The sequence below is a fragment of the Genypterus blacodes genome, unplaced genomic scaffold (assembly GCF_046128005.1).
Source record: "Genypterus blacodes isolate CSIRO-AG114 ecotype Tasmania unplaced genomic scaffold, CSIRO-AGI_Gbla_v1 ptg000503l_1, whole genome shotgun sequence".
In the NCBI taxonomy this organism is placed as follows: Eukaryota; Metazoa; Chordata; class Actinopteri; order Ophidiiformes; family Ophidiidae; genus Genypterus; species Genypterus blacodes.
Window position 1 is genome coordinate 26,790 of NW_027467260.1, and position 15,711 is coordinate 42,500.

General features: G+C 46.5%; 1 protein-coding gene across 8 annotated transcripts in view; it reads right to left on the reverse strand.

Moving 5' to 3' along the window:
- Positions 1-15,711, reverse strand: part of LOC142990303 (myomegalin-like) — a 32,878-nt gene that overhangs the window by 13,404 nt on the left and 3,763 nt on the right. For 3 of the 8 annotated variants that reach the window (XM_076140046.1, XM_076140047.1, XM_076140045.1), the window contains exons 1-7: positions 2,483-4,175; positions 2,127-2,222; positions 1,848-1,946; positions 1,624-1,707; positions 700-891; positions 357-515; positions 129-227 (exon numbers count right to left, since the gene is read on the reverse strand). In XM_076140046.1, the coding sequence (XP_075996161.1) occupies positions 129-227; positions 357-515; positions 700-891; positions 1,624-1,707; positions 1,848-1,946; positions 2,127-2,222; positions 2,483-3,664 (1,911 nt within the window). In that variant the 5' untranslated portion in view covers positions 3,665-4,175. Of the gene's footprint in view, positions 1-128; positions 228-356; positions 516-699; positions 892-1,623; positions 1,708-1,847; positions 1,947-2,126; positions 2,223-2,482; positions 4,176-5,403; positions 5,498-5,806; positions 5,896-5,980; positions 6,105-6,458; positions 6,536-7,786; positions 7,898-15,711 lie in introns of those variants that run through there. The other 5 variants (XM_076140048.1, XM_076140044.1, XM_076140050.1 and 2 more) reach the window with 4 other exon arrangements.

Here is a 15,711-nt window from a genome sequence, read left to right on the forward strand (position 1 = left end):
ATAATACTCAATTATTTAGTCCAGATATTGATCCAGATATACAGTCTGTGTATGTGTGTGTGTGTGTGTGAGTCTGTGTATGTGTGTGTGTGTGTGTGTGTGTGTGTGTGTGTGTGTGTGTGTGTTACCTCCAGTTCTCTGTCTCTCTGTCTCACTCTGTCTCTTAGTTTCTGGACCAGAGTGTCTCTCTTCTCCTTTGGGTCAACTTGTTGCAGAACCTTGAGGTCCTGAAGGACACAAAGACAGACACACATTAGGACGTGTAGACGTCTCACCTGCAGGAGATCTACACAATATGTGGTCATACTCAAATCATTAACTGTGTGTGTGTGTGTGTGTGTGTGTGTGTGTGAGACCTCTATCTGCTGCTCTTTCATGTGCAGAGACGTCTCCAGCTGTCTGATGGTCGCCTCTGTGTCCTCCTGCTCCCTCTGTCTCTGTCTTTGCTCGTCCCTCAGCTGATCCTCCCTCTCCTGCAGGGCACAGCGGCTCGTCTCCAGACTCGCACGCAGCTCCTGAACACATCGCGCCACAACACGCCATCACGCCAAACACACACAATGTGTGAGTGTGTGTGTAACGTTTACATGTCTGCATAAATCACTTTGTTACTCTGGATTTGTGCTCATATCAATCAGCAGTTTGACAACAAACATCAAGTAAACTGAAGACAGACAGTGAACACCAGTGTGTCCTCACTTGATTGTGTCTCTCCGTCTCCCTCCTGTGCTCCAGCGATCCCTGCAGGTCCTCCTCCAGGCGCCGCAGGGCCCGGCTCAGGTCGTCCCTCATCCCGGCGGCCCGTCTTTGGGTCCGCTGGCTCGCCTGGAGCTCCAGCTGGGCCTGGAAGAGGGACGCCTCCTGAGCCGTGAGCACAGCTGAGGCAGGATCCTGAGGGAGGGAGGAGCGCTGGATCAACCAATCATACATAATGATTCACTTCCTTCTAACAGGCCTGTAATTGTGAGCGCTTGATTGATAAGTGGTGAGCCTATCCCAGAAATTTTGAGCCTCATCCTTTTCTATCCAGAACGTCTCTACAGATGAGACGAGCTGTCATTGCTCCTCTGGAGCCTTCACGAGATTCTGAAGGTCATTGAGAAGCTTTGTCCACAGTGACATTTTCACCTAAGGTGCCTTGTGTTTGACTCTAGACCAGGGGTTCTTAACCTTTTTGACCTCGGGGCCCAACCTTTCCAGTACAGAGGGGCCCATTCAAATATTATCTCACTCTTGATTTGATTTATATTCAATAACTATATCTAATCTACTTCTAGTTTAACAGGCCTAACCCATGACATGAACCATGTGCTCATTACAAAGATATTTATCTATGTTTCAATCATAAACCAGTACATACAACGACATACCCAACAACAAAAAGGAGGGACTGGTGAAAAAAACTGGACATGAGACCTTCAAGAGATTCTGGGGTTCAATCAGAATCATCTAGTTGTCCTCAAGGAGACTTTAAGAAGTTCTATGGGTCCTTCAGGGGACGCTAGAGGTCATTGAGCAGATTATTGGGGTATTTGTAAACCCTAAGAAGAGACATTGTGAGGCTCAGTACTTATCAGTCAACCCTCAGTATGAGCATGATGAAGAACATGAAGACGAACAAACCTTCAGCTGCTGCCTGTTGATCAAAGCTGTGAGAGAGGAGACGGTCTTCTTCTGCTCCTCCATCAGCCCACACAACTCTGAGACCTACACACACACACACACACACACACACACAGTCACTGAAAGAAGAAAAAGACAAAGACCATACTAATATGATCCATCATTCATCTGTCTGTCTGTCTGTCTGTCTGTCTGTCTCCCTCTCGCTCTGTGTCTTTCTCTACCTCTCTGTCCTTAGATGTGATGATGTCCTTCAGGTTCTGGATGTTGAGTTCTTGTCTCTGTGCTTCTTCTCGAGTAGAACAAAGCTCCAGCTGCAGCTTCTGCACGCACACACACACACGCGCACACACACACACACACACACACACACACGCACGCACACACACATTGATCATGTTTTCTGCACATAGTGAGATCACTACATCAGTTCATCGCCCTGCAGCCTGGGACCCAGTGAACTGGACTGAACCAGCCTGGGACCCGGCCTGTGGACTGTGTACCTGGTTCTCTTGGCTCTCTCTGATGTGTTCCTGGTGCTGGTGTTTCTGCAGACCTGTGGAGGTCTCATGGAGACCCAGCAGAGCCTTCTGCTCCTCCTAGAACACACACAGGTCAAACATCAAAGCCTGACCCCTGACTTTTTGACACTGGAACCCAGACAGGATTAACACGAGACCCCAGATCCGTTGGTCAGGGTTAGGGTTAGAGACAAGCTCTTCCCGTTACCATGGCAGGGTGTTGTTTGTCCTCTGGGATGCTTCCTCTAACTTACGTGTTCATTTGTACTTCCTTGTGCTTCTATTCTATATTCTGATATTGGTACTACAGTCTGTAGTACAGTTGGTACTTCCTCTACCTGCTGGACCCTGAAGGCTCCACACTGAACATAGTCGTCCATCCACTGCTCCTCCAGCTCCTCCAGCTCAGCCTGCAGCTCCTGCTGGCTGCAGGGGGTCACCAGCTCTGGGACGAGGACCAGGTGGCGATCTGGATCCCAGGACGTCCTCAGTGGGACAGGTAGGCCCAGTGAGAGGCTTTGCTCCAGTTTGTCTCTGAGTAGAATAGGGATCTTGCTGCCCCTGAGATTCCTCACTGGTCTGTTGGGGCCTGAGCTCTCATCTGGGGGCTTCTCCCACACAGGCTCCGCCTTCCCTGGATCGTCATCTGGATCTTTCTCTGCTGCTCCTTGTTCAGGTTCCTCGCTCTCTTTGTGGTTCACAGGAGAGCTCAGATCCACTGCAGCGTCCAGAGACTCTACAGATGAAGCAGGACTGGGACTCCTTACACTCCCTGGACCAGCTGAAGGGGACTCAAATGTGACGTCACAGCCTGCTGAGTCTTTGGTGGGGTCAGCGGTGGAGTAGCGAGTAGAAGGCCCACAGGAAGTGCTCCTGCGGCCGAGCCTGCGAGGAACTTTACACACGGCCTCATAGTCTGAATCGGTCACGCGGAGCGTCGTGCAGCCCCGGCATCGCCGCGGCTTCTGCACACAAAGAGGGTCCTGTCCCGGGCACTGGGGGGTGTGGTGGTTCTGGTCCGGGGTCGGCTCCTCGTTGTCAGCCCAGGACTCATATACAGAATACACCAGATCGTCCTGTATCATATCTGAGTATCGGACATTTTGGAGGGCCGACAGGTCCGACACAGAGTCTTCTGCCCCAGAATCCGTCCCAGCTCCCAGACTGCACCCGGTCAGGGGGACGTCACCGTCCTCGCCGTTGTGTTTCCGGAACAGTCCTCCGATGCACTGTCTCAGCCGGTCCTTCTCCAGCAGCAGCTTCTGCAGACGCTCCAGAGACAGCGCCTCCACGCGGGCGATCACCGTGTCGAAGCGGTACATGCGGTCTAGCATGAAGGTGCACTTGGAGCAGGCGAACTCGCCCCGCCCGTCCCGGGTCAGCCCGTGGCCCAGAGCGTGGGACAGCAGGACCTGCAGGTTCAGCTTGGATGAGGGGTGGAAGATCCACCTCCGCTGGTTCCCACAGAGCTCTCGGGAGCAGATCCTGCACACGTCCTTCATCTTCATCACGTCCAGCATCGCGTCAACGTCACAAACACAAATGTGACTCAACAGAACTTCTGACCCAGGTTCAGTCCAGAATCGTCTGAAGGTCAATCAATGTGATATTTTGAAGGGATGACGTCTTCACTCATGTATGTTTGGATAATAATCACTCTATGACGTCAGATGGATGAGAAGCGTTCAGCAAAATCACATCAAACTACCAAATATATTCGAACGATCGATCCTTGATCGACTGAATGAGTCGATTGATCCTCTCGTTGTGTCGCACCGTGTCGTCATTCTATCGCTTCTTCCTTCATTTGTCTTCTGTATTATGATGACGTCAAATGGCGTTAAATCACGAGGATCACTCCGACACGAACACGGAAAGACGAAAGCCACGCGCGGATAATCTTTACCGGAAACCGTCCGTGTCCAGCTGTGAGAGCTTCATCACAGGAGGAAGAGGATGGAGTAGTGATTCTGCTGAAGATGAAGACGGGGAGGACGATGACGCCGGTGGGCGGCAGTCAGCTGCCCGGTAATAACGGAGCCGCCCGGTAACAAGGAGACACGAACAAAGATCGTCTCTGTCAGTGAGGAGGAGTCACTCTTCATCATCATCAGCCACCATGTTCATTTATACAAGTTCTTTATTTAAAAATGAGTTTCCCCAAGCGTTTTCTGTTGTTAATCTAAATAAAGTTGATCAGTGAAACATCACAGAAGTGTTAACAGTTATCTGTTATCTGTCTGCGCATGCGCTCTTTACTTAAGTGATGAATAAAGTTTTCAGAGTGACCCCTCCTTTTATTTTCACACTGTGGACTGAACCATTTCATGAAGGGGGGGGGGGTTATTATTATTATTATGATTATTATTATTATTATTATTATTATTATTATTATTTATATATATCAAACAGAGAGAGACAGAGCGAAAGAGAGAGAAAGAGAGAGAAAGAGAGAGAAAGACAGGGAGAGAGAGACAGATTATATACGATTCTTGTGCTTTAAATATAAAATTCAGTGAGAAAAATCTTAATGTTTTTATCTGTTAAGTGACTATTATCAATATATGATCATTGTTGTTAATCGATCATAAACATCATTAACCTGTATTATTAAATCAAAAAATCGATGCATTACTTCAACAACAACAAATCAAAACAATGATTCTATGAAATGATTTAATTTCCTCAGAATGAGAAAAGTGAGAAATTGTAGAAAATCTAAAAAACAACAACGAAGTCATTTCATGTGTTTTGATGAAGCGACTCTGAGTCTGCACTTCATCATCATGACGTGTTGTTGATTTCTTTCACCCATTTGTCTCATATCTGTAACACAAAACGTCTCTGGAGACACAAACAGCAGGACACTGATGGACGCCAATGAGACGCACAATCAAAGATCAATTCATCCTAATCAGAGACAAACTGACACATTTATGTTCATGAAGCAAGTTAGAGCAGCACTGAAACATCCCGGTTGTCTACGTGTCAGTAAACGCCTCATCAACGCTTTTAATGATTCTAATGCTTATTAGAATGCTTCACAGTTAATAACCCACGTTTATGAAAGATTGAAGCCGGATTTGTACTTTTATATCTTTATATCTTTTGGCTCAAACTTGATTTTGTGTCTTTGAACGTTTCTAGTCAGGTGGAGCTATGCAGTGTGGATAAGCGACCACAAGGTGGAGCTGTGTAACAGTGGAGCTTTATGAATAAGCTTCACATTAAGCTTTATGGATCCATGTATCAACTTTACCTCCTCTGAGGCTCCAGATGTCTTCATCAGAGAAGAAAAGAGACAAAGTCTCAGCTCCAACTCCTCAACCTGCTGAGTCAGCTGCTCGATCGCCCTGAGAGAGAGACAGGGAGAGACAGAGAGAGAGACAGAGAGAGAGACAGACAGACAGACAGACAGAGAAAGAGATGGTTTGTTTTTCGATTGACTGTTTGCTGTGATTGGCTAAGCTGAGTGGGCGTGGCTCCTTCGTGAATAGATGAGTTGGTTGTAAGTAAACATGTGACCTGATGGAGGCGCTGTCACTACTCACACGTGGTGCGTCCACCGCATTAGGCCACGCCCACATTCAGACTTCTGCGTGTTCTGTGTGTTATTCTGTGTGTTGTCATAGCGCCCCCTGGCTGTCCTTCAGTGTGTCTACCTGTCTTTGTGGCTGTCCTCCTTCCCTCTCTCCAGGTCCACGCAACGCTGGGACATCTGCAGGGCCTCCAGTCGGGCAAGCTCCGCCTCCTGAACACCACAAACACCACAATCGTGAAAACAGGGATGCGCACACCGACTCGCCGCTCGCCGCTCGCCGCTTGCATCTCTTTACCTCCTGCAGCTGCTGCACTTTGTTCTGCAGGATTTGCTGCATGTGACTAATTCCTTCCTGTCGCTCTGCCAGGCGCCGCTGTAGCTCTGCCTCATTCTGATTGGACAAACTCTCTGCCGTCCACCTATAAGAGGCATTTTACATTACATTACATTACATTAGGGTCATTTAGCAGACGCTTTTATCCAAAGCGACTTACAATAAGAGTGTTCAACAAAGGAAGATAAAAGAACTTCAGGTTGTGACCTGATGTTCTTTTCATCGTAAGCGCATTTTCTTCCTAAACCAACAGCTAAGAGCAAAACTAGAGCTAGACTGGAAGTGCAATAAGTTAGGTACTATGATGAATGACCCCAGAGACCCCAGAGACCCCAGGGACCTCAGAGACCCTAGAGACCCCAGAGACCCTAAATACCCCAGACGACTTTTTATATCCAGTTAGATGAAGGAATGGATAAATAAATAAATAAATACTGACTGAGCTTCATCACACTGCTGCTGTTTGTCCTCCAGCTCCTTCTTCAGACTCTCTACCTCCACCTTCAGCTCTATGTTCTGCTCAGAGAGAGAGAGAGAGAGAGAGAGAGAGAGAGAGAGAAAGAGAGAGAAAGAGTCCACATGTGAAGATGAACAGCTTCTATTTCACACTGATTCTGCAGATGGGAACTCTGGATACAGATCCTGATCCTGATCCTGATCCTGATCCTGATCCTCCTGACATCCTGCCTGTCACAATTGAAGAAAGTGACTCTCCAGTGAGCGGAGTCACGTGTGTGTAGCTGCACTCACACACGTGTCACATGTTATTCTTACTGCTCTCAGCTGTTTGTGTCTCCTGTTTCTGTGAGGACCAAAATAACACCGGCCCCCCCAAACACTTTTAACTTCTGCCTGTTCAGTCGGGCAGCAACAGTGAAACCCTGAACCCTTAACCTTTGACCTCTTGGGTCTGGAGTCATCTCCCATGAAAATCTGAACTTTTACCACAAACATGGCTAACAAACATTCATCCACCACTATGAATCACACACACACACACACACACACACACACACACACACACACACACACAATGCAGCTCTGCGTGACCTTTAACCTTTACAGGTCCAGATCCACGTGCTGACGCTGCTGCTGTGCGGATGTAGGTCACTGGGTCTGAACTGGATCAGGTCAGGCGAGCCGTCGTCTGACACACTAGAGTGTCATGTTAGAATGTTAGCACGTTAGCATGTTTACGTTCCACTCGTCATTTCCAGGTTTGTCAGAAAAATGCAGATTATTCTGGTGAACTTTGTTTCTGTTTTATCGTGTAGATTAAAGCTTCATGCTGAGTTTCCAGGTTGTTTGCTGGAAACATACGATGTTTGAGCTTTGTTGTCCCAACTTTAACACGTAGAAACCACAAAGTCATATTTAACATAAGCTTTGATGCTACATGAGTTAAGAACAGTTTGTTACATAAGGTGAACATCTGAAACATCTGAAACGGACCAACCTGATAAGAGCCCTTTGCTATATACCACCTTCCAAAGAGCACCTGAACACACCACGCCAGCCGTCTCATTAAGTCAGGAAAGCTCAGAATGATTCAAAGTTAGTTTGAAGTTTGGTTGATGAGCTGTGAGAACCCCCATGATGCTTCAGTCTGAAACACCTCCACCTTCTGATGACACTCAAATGCAGCATTGGGTTCAATCAAAGACAAAGTGACAAAATAAAAGTTTTTGATGTTTTGCAAGAAGCTCAATCAACCAATAATAACAGGAAGTCGCTCCGGCGTCTTCCTCCGCTACGTTTCACACTCACCCTCCTGTGCACGTCGTTGCTGCTCTCCTCAAACTTCTGCTGGATCTTCTCCTCCAGGAAGTAGATCCTCAGCTTCAGGCTGAAGTTCTCTTTCTTCAGGTCGTTCAGGTGCTGTGAGATAGTGCGGTAACCAGGGAAACCACGGTGAGACATGATGGACGCTTGTTTGGTAGGAGGCATCGCAGCCCCCCACCCACTAACACACAGTGTGTGAAGAGACAGGACTGCAGACCCTCACACACACCCTGCTGCTCTCACACACACTCTGCTGCTCTCACACACACTCTCAGGGATGACATGAGGGCAGCAGAGGATTATGGGAGCAGGGAGGAGCGAGGGCCTGTTTCCTTTTTTACCTCAGGGAAATCCTGCCAAGAATGTGTGATAGCAGTGTGTGTGTGTGTGTGTGTGTGTTTGTGTGTGTGTGTGTGTGTGTGAATATCAGCCACACCTGTTGCTGCTCACACCCTCACTCTCACAGACTCACACTCTCACAGACTCACACTCTCACTACCTGACCTACAATCTTCATGTTTCATTTGCTGAGTTTGTACCAAACACGTTCATGTGTCCGATGTAAATATTGACGTTTCCCATTTAAAAAAGAAACCCAACAACCTCGAAACAGAGAATGTGAACACACACACACACACACACACACACACACACACACACATTTTCTTCAGCAGAAGTTTGTGATGTATGAAAAAAACTCATTTAAATCAAAGATATGGATCAATAAGTACATATAGTATAGGCAGTCATATATATATGCAGTATAAAAATACAGTATATATATATAAATCAAGAGGACCTCAGATCATTAGTAACGTAACACTGATTATGTTCACTTGGATCTACTTTACTAAAAAATGATTTCAGAAGAATATTTGATGCAAACATTTTTGCTTTTTCAGACAAAAGTCATGATCCATTGTGTAAAGTCATGATGCTCAGCTGACTGAATGATGATGTCTCATCATCAAAATAATAAAACCACCCTGGTCAGCACAAAACTGTTAATGACACTCAAACAGATCATTCAATCAATCAATCAATCAATCAATCAATCAATAAGCCTTGCGTTTAAACACCAACTACACCAGAGCATTCTATGCTGCTGTATCCTCTCATCAGGTTTGCCTACTGTATATTGTATAAATATACAGTGTGTGTGTGTGTATATATATGTATGTATGTGTGTGTGTGTGTGTGTGTGTGTGTGTATGTGTGTGTGTGTGTGTTAAATACTGTATACATGCAGCTGATGAGAAATATGAGGAAACATACAAACAAACAGGATCCATGATGAGACAAGACCCTGAGCGACCACAGAGAGGCGCTCAACACACACACACACACACACACACACACACACCGACACACACACACACCTATATATAAATGTGCATTTAACAGAAATCTTTTGCTCTGTATTATTAAAGCACTTTAACTTAAAGTAAAGAATGTGAGAACTTCCACCAAGTACGCCAATGTACGTGTGTGTGTGTGTGTGTGTGTGTGTGTGTGTACGTGTGTGTGTATGTGTGTGTGTGTGTGTGTGTGTGTGTGTGTGTGTGTGTGTGCCATGTTGGCAGACATGTCTGTGTTTTGTGTGTGTGGTGTGTTGGCAGATGTGTGTGTGTTTTCAGTAAGAGCCACATGCCTGCCAGCTCACACACACTTTCCAGCCTGTCAGCGTTTCTGCCAAACCCACAATGCATTTCTGCTGCAGCACAGCCGAGGAGTTTACGCTCCTTTAAAAGAACAATTAGCAGAACTAATTATAATTGAAATAAACTAATGAAAATAAATGAACGAGTGCGGCCGCTCCTAACAGGAAGAGTCACCAACCAGTCACCAACAAGTCACCAACCAGTCACCAACAAGTCACCAACCAGTCACCAACAAGTCACCAACCAGTCACCAACAAGTCACCAACCAGTCACCAACCAGTCACCAACCAGTCACCAACCAGTCACCAACAAGTCACCAACCAGTCACCAACAAGTCACCAACCAGTCACCAACAAGTCACCAACCAGTCACCAACCAGTCACCAACCAGTCACCAACCAGTCACCAACAAGTCACCAACCAGTCACCAACCAGTCACCAACCAGTCACCAACAAGTAGCCAACAAGTCACCAACCAGTCACCAACAAGTCACCAACCAGTCACCAACCAGTCACCAACAAGTCACCAACAAGTCACCAACCAGTCACCAACCAGTCACCAACAAGTCACCAACCAGTCACCAACAAGTCACCAACCAGTCACCAACAAGTCACCAACAAGTCACCAACAAGTCACCAACCAGTCACCAACCAGTCACCAACAAGTCACCAACAAGTCACCAACAAGTCACCAACCAGTCACCAACAAGTCACCAACCAGTCACCAACAAGTCACCAACAAGTCACCAACAAGTCACCAACAAGTCACCAACAAGTCACCAACCAGTCACCAACAAGTCACCAACAAGTCACCAACAAGTCACCAACAAGTCCCCAACCAGTCAGCAGAGTCAGCAGAGTCAGACCGATGAGGCATCACAGATTAGTTAAAAAAATAAAATAGAAGTTAAATAAATTTAACTCCATACGTATTTCACTGTTGTGTTTACAAACTTGAATGTATTAATGAGTCACATATTAAATCTTTACAGAGTTACATGTGCTCAGTTACATTAACAGACAAGGAATTAGATTAAACTAGTTAAAGTCTCTGATCCAACAGGAAGTTTATAAAGTAAATAAAAGCCAAATAAGAACACTTCCTCTAATGACAAACATGTGTGTGTGTGTGTGTGTGTGGGGGGGGGGGAGCTGAGGAGGCTTTTCCAACCCACCCGCCAACTACACACGCACGCACACACACACACACACACGCACACACACGCACACACGCGCACACACACACACACACACACACAGTGTGAAATGAAATGTTCATGCTACAATGAAATAGAAAAATCCATGAAATGTTTAAAAGGAGAACTGCATGAATCAGGACCAGGACCAGGACCAGGACCAGGACCAGGACCAGAATCAGAGGCTGTGAGAGGAAGCTGAGCCCAGGAGAGAGGCCTCAGTCTGGGCAGGCTGAGTGACGACAGCCCCTGGCCTGCAGCTCACAGGCCGATACTCCCATGGGGGGGGGGTACGACACACACACACACACACACACACACACACACACACACACACACACACACACACACACACACACACACACACACTCATGTTGTTGTGAAGTTTCCTCTGCTCTCTTTGTTGTGTTTGCTCAGGACTGTCTGCTCTCCCAGCACACAGCCAGGAATTCTGGGATATATCGAGTTACAGGCTTCCAGAGACTAAAGCGGCCTTATGGGCGGGTCGGCCATGACAGTTGGCAGCGTTGGGTTTGGAGTGAACCTGATCCCATAATTTAGACGCTGAGTAAACAGGCAGAAATGAGACGCAGGCCTGCGCTCTGTCTGAAAGGCTCCATGGGAAAACACGCAAAGTACACGGCACGCTGATCACATGAAACATGTTTACCACTGCTTACACTCCCTGATGGAAAGGATCTGCTCAGCCTGACACGTGATGCATGCTGGGGGCTAATGAGCTCACATTGAAGTTTACAGCACAGAGAGCCACTCTGACCGATCACATCTGTGTGTGTGTGTGTGTGTGTGTGTGTGTGTGTGTGTGTGTGTGTGTGTGATCTGTATTGGTTATGTATTCCATTCTATATTCATTCACTATATTTCATGTAATGAATGAATTAACTATTTAAACCTGAAGAGAAAAATGCACTCTCACTTTGACTGTTCTAATGTTTCTTCTTCTACTGAGGTCACCCTGCCAGTCAGCGTCTCATGTAATACCTATTGTCCGCAGAGCTGCAGTCATAAATGCCGAACATTGTCAGTGAAGATGGTTCAGTCCATCTTGATCTCTCAGCAGAAACTAAAGTCAAACTCTCCAAACATGTATTAGAGTCTAACTGCAGCTCAGATGTTCTTCCACCAGGGGGCAGCAGTCCATGCCGGCGTACAGAGCCACATTAACTTGACTCTCTACTCTACGCCACAGTATGAAGGATCTAGTTTACTGTTGTGTTGTGTCAAATGCTGTGTGTAAGTCCTGGTGCGGGATTGGTCAGAATGGGGGCGTGTCCATGCTGCACTCTGACCTCTGTGACCTCCAGGATGACAGTGAACACAGAAACATTCATACATTCATGCAAACAACATTTTCTCTGTGCGCATAACTGCTTCCAGATGACATCACAAATATAACAAACACACACACACTCACACACACACACACACACACACACACACGAACACACATGAACACACATGAACACACATACAGATGGAAAGTAAGTGAGTGTAATCAAGTACAGCGTTTTGCTTTTATCTGACACTAACTTGCCCGTTTAGTAACTAACTAACACTAACTTTGTGTTTTAAAGAGTTAAGTGACAGAAATGTAAGGAAATGACATCATACTGCAATGACAGATCAATATGTGGGTGGTTCTGCATCCTCCTCTTATTGGGTGATGAAGTTTCCGTGGTCATATTTATTCATTCAGGATGGAAACACGGTGATCGAGTTCTGAATCATTCAATCAACTAAATGAACACATTCTCTGACTGTGGTGTGGAACAGCAGACCAAGCAAACTGCAGCCTTAAATGTCAAACAATTAAACGTGTCAGTCTGACAGTAATGGCTTCTGTACAGCTCAGAGTGTGTGTGTGTGTGTGTGTGTGTGTGTGTGTGTGTGTGATTACTGTACACTTTCACTCTACAATTATCCTCCCTGAGCGACGTCCTGATCAACTCAACATGTCTGCTGTGACCCTGCACCACTTTACTGTTCAGGTCTGGGATCAATTAACACTGCCCATCACTGACCAGGAGGGGGCGCTGCTGTACAGGAAGTGCTCCTACAACCAGCGACGTCACCATTTACATGTCCACAACAGAGCAAAATACAGCAACAACAAATGTGCTCTTATTTCCGTGTATATGTGTGTGTGTGTGTGTGTGTGTGTGTGTGTGTGTGTGGATCAGGTTCATTATGTGGTTGTAATGATGCTGCTACAGGAATCAGATAAGAAGGTAGAAAGAGAAAAGATGACAGAACATCTCAATGTGGTGGAGAGAGGAGAGAGAAGAAAAGAGAGGAGACGAGAGAGGAAGAGTGAGGAAGACAGAGAGGAGACGCTACAGAGGGGAACATGAAGAAGAGGAGACCACATGAAGGAGCAGGAGAGACACACAGACGCACAAAGGAAGAGTTTGATGTTCATGTTGTATTTACACATGTTGCATGTCACACACGTGTGGGGCCAAGAGGAGGTTTTCTTGAATTGAATGATAGAAGAAGAAGTTACAGCTCTACTAGACTCAAAGCAACAGCAGGACGTTAAAACTGACAAAGAAGAGTAAGAGGACAGAGAGAGGAAGAGTGGAGCAGTCTGAGGGTCCACATGGGAAGAAGAGGAGCAAAGGGAGCTGTGCAGCAGAGGAGGGGTTGGGCCCACCGCCTGTAATTACTATGGTAACTCTACTTCCTGTTATCATCAGCTGAGTTTAGGTTGAGCTGAGTCATGTTTGTCTGAATGCTTTAGCAGAACATGATGAGGCTCAGTTCTCTGTTAGAGAGCAAACATGATGAAGAGCTGCTACATGTTTACTGCTCATCTTCATCACTGAACTCACTCATTCACATTATGTCATCTCAACACTCACAACTCACTGTGGGTGTGCTTGTGCGTGTGTGTGTGTGTGTGAGCGTGTGTGTGTGCGTGTGTGAGGATGTGTGTGTGCTTGTGTGTTTGTGTGAGCATGTGTGTGTGCGTGTGTGTGTGAGCACGTGTGTGTGTGTGTGTGTGTGTTGATGGTAATGGCTCTGACAGGACGTCGTCCAGCAGCAGACTGAGGGCAGAATAACAGATTAACAAGCCTCATTTGTCCTGAGGTTTTAATGGACAAAATGATTGCTGTCCTCACACACACACACACACACACACACACACACACACATGCTTTCAATTCTACATGTCGCTAATAAAGAAAAGGGATTTTTTTCAGGAAAACCTCAGCATGTTCAACAGCGCACACACACACACACTCACACACACACACACACTCACATACACACACACACTCACAGTAACCTGGATTCAATAATCCAGTCTCTGTTTTGAGCTCAGAGGAGCCTGAAAGTTCCAAACACTGTGACTGTCAGAAAAACTTCAAGTTAAACTACGACAGACAGAAAAAGGTCAACAAACTTTGAAAGCAGCAGATTTTTCCGACAGCAATCTGCTGAGTTTGGTTACAGAACGATCTGACCAATCACACGCTGCTAACTGCTGTACTCAGCACGTCTGCGCTCATGCTGCGGGACGGATTCAAGAAAACACACCACACACACACACACACACACACACAGCAGACATATATACACATATGTATGTACAGTGTAGCTACATAAACAAAGAGGTGTGGTCTAAGCAGAGGCTCCTCCCCTCACACTCTGAATCAGACTGATGAATGTTCCGGTCTGTTGTTTGGTCTCTGTCTGTCTTTGTCTTCATGAATGAAATGATGAATGAGTGTGTGTGTGTGTGTGTGTGTGTGTGGCGCCCCAGCACACTATAGATGTGGAGCTCAGTGGGGGAGGGGGTCTGCGTGAGTGAGTGAGTGTGTGAGAGGCCCCCCCCCTGTCAGTGAGAGGAGCAGGCTAATTGCCTCTATAGTTCTATCAGACCCATAATGCACCTGGCAGGGCTCCCAGAATCCATTAGGGAACCCCCCCTCCACACACACACATACACATACACACACACATGCAGCGCACACACACACACATACACACACACACACACATGAACACACATACATACACACACACACACATGCACACACATACATACACACACACATGCAGCACACACACACACATACATAAACACATACACACACACATGCAGCACACACACATACACACACACATGCACACACATACATACACACACACATGCACACACATACATACACACACACATGCAGCACACACACACATACACACACACATGCACACACATACATACACACACACATGCAGCACACACACACATACACACACACATGCAGCACACACACACACACATACATATATACACACACACACACATACATGCGGCACACACATACACACACACATGCAAGCACACTCACACATACAGCATACACACACACATGCACGCGCACACACGCGCGCACACACATACATACACATACATGCACACACACAAGAACACACACACACACATACACAAACACATACAAACACACACACACGCATACACACACACACACATACACACACACGCACACACAGACACACATACACACACACACACATACATGCGGCACACACATACACACACACATGCAAGCACACTCACACATACAGCATACACACACACATGCACGCGCACACACGCGCGCACACACATACATACACATACATGCACACACACAAGAACACACACACACACATACACAAACACATACAAACACACACACACGCATACACACACACACACATACACACACGCACATACACACACAGGCACGCGCACACACACACACACACACACACATACACGTACACATACATGCACACACACACAGTACACACACACACACACATACAGCAGACACACAGATGTGGAGTTTTTCATACACAATTTGATCCCAGGTTTCACTGTGCATGTGTGTGTGTGTGTGTGCGTACATGTGTGTGTGTGTGTACGTGCATGGGTGTGTGTGTGTGTGTTTTCTTTCCCTGACCCCTGACCTCTGACCTCTCTACATTGTGTAGCTTTTGCAGCTTAATTCCCATAAACAACA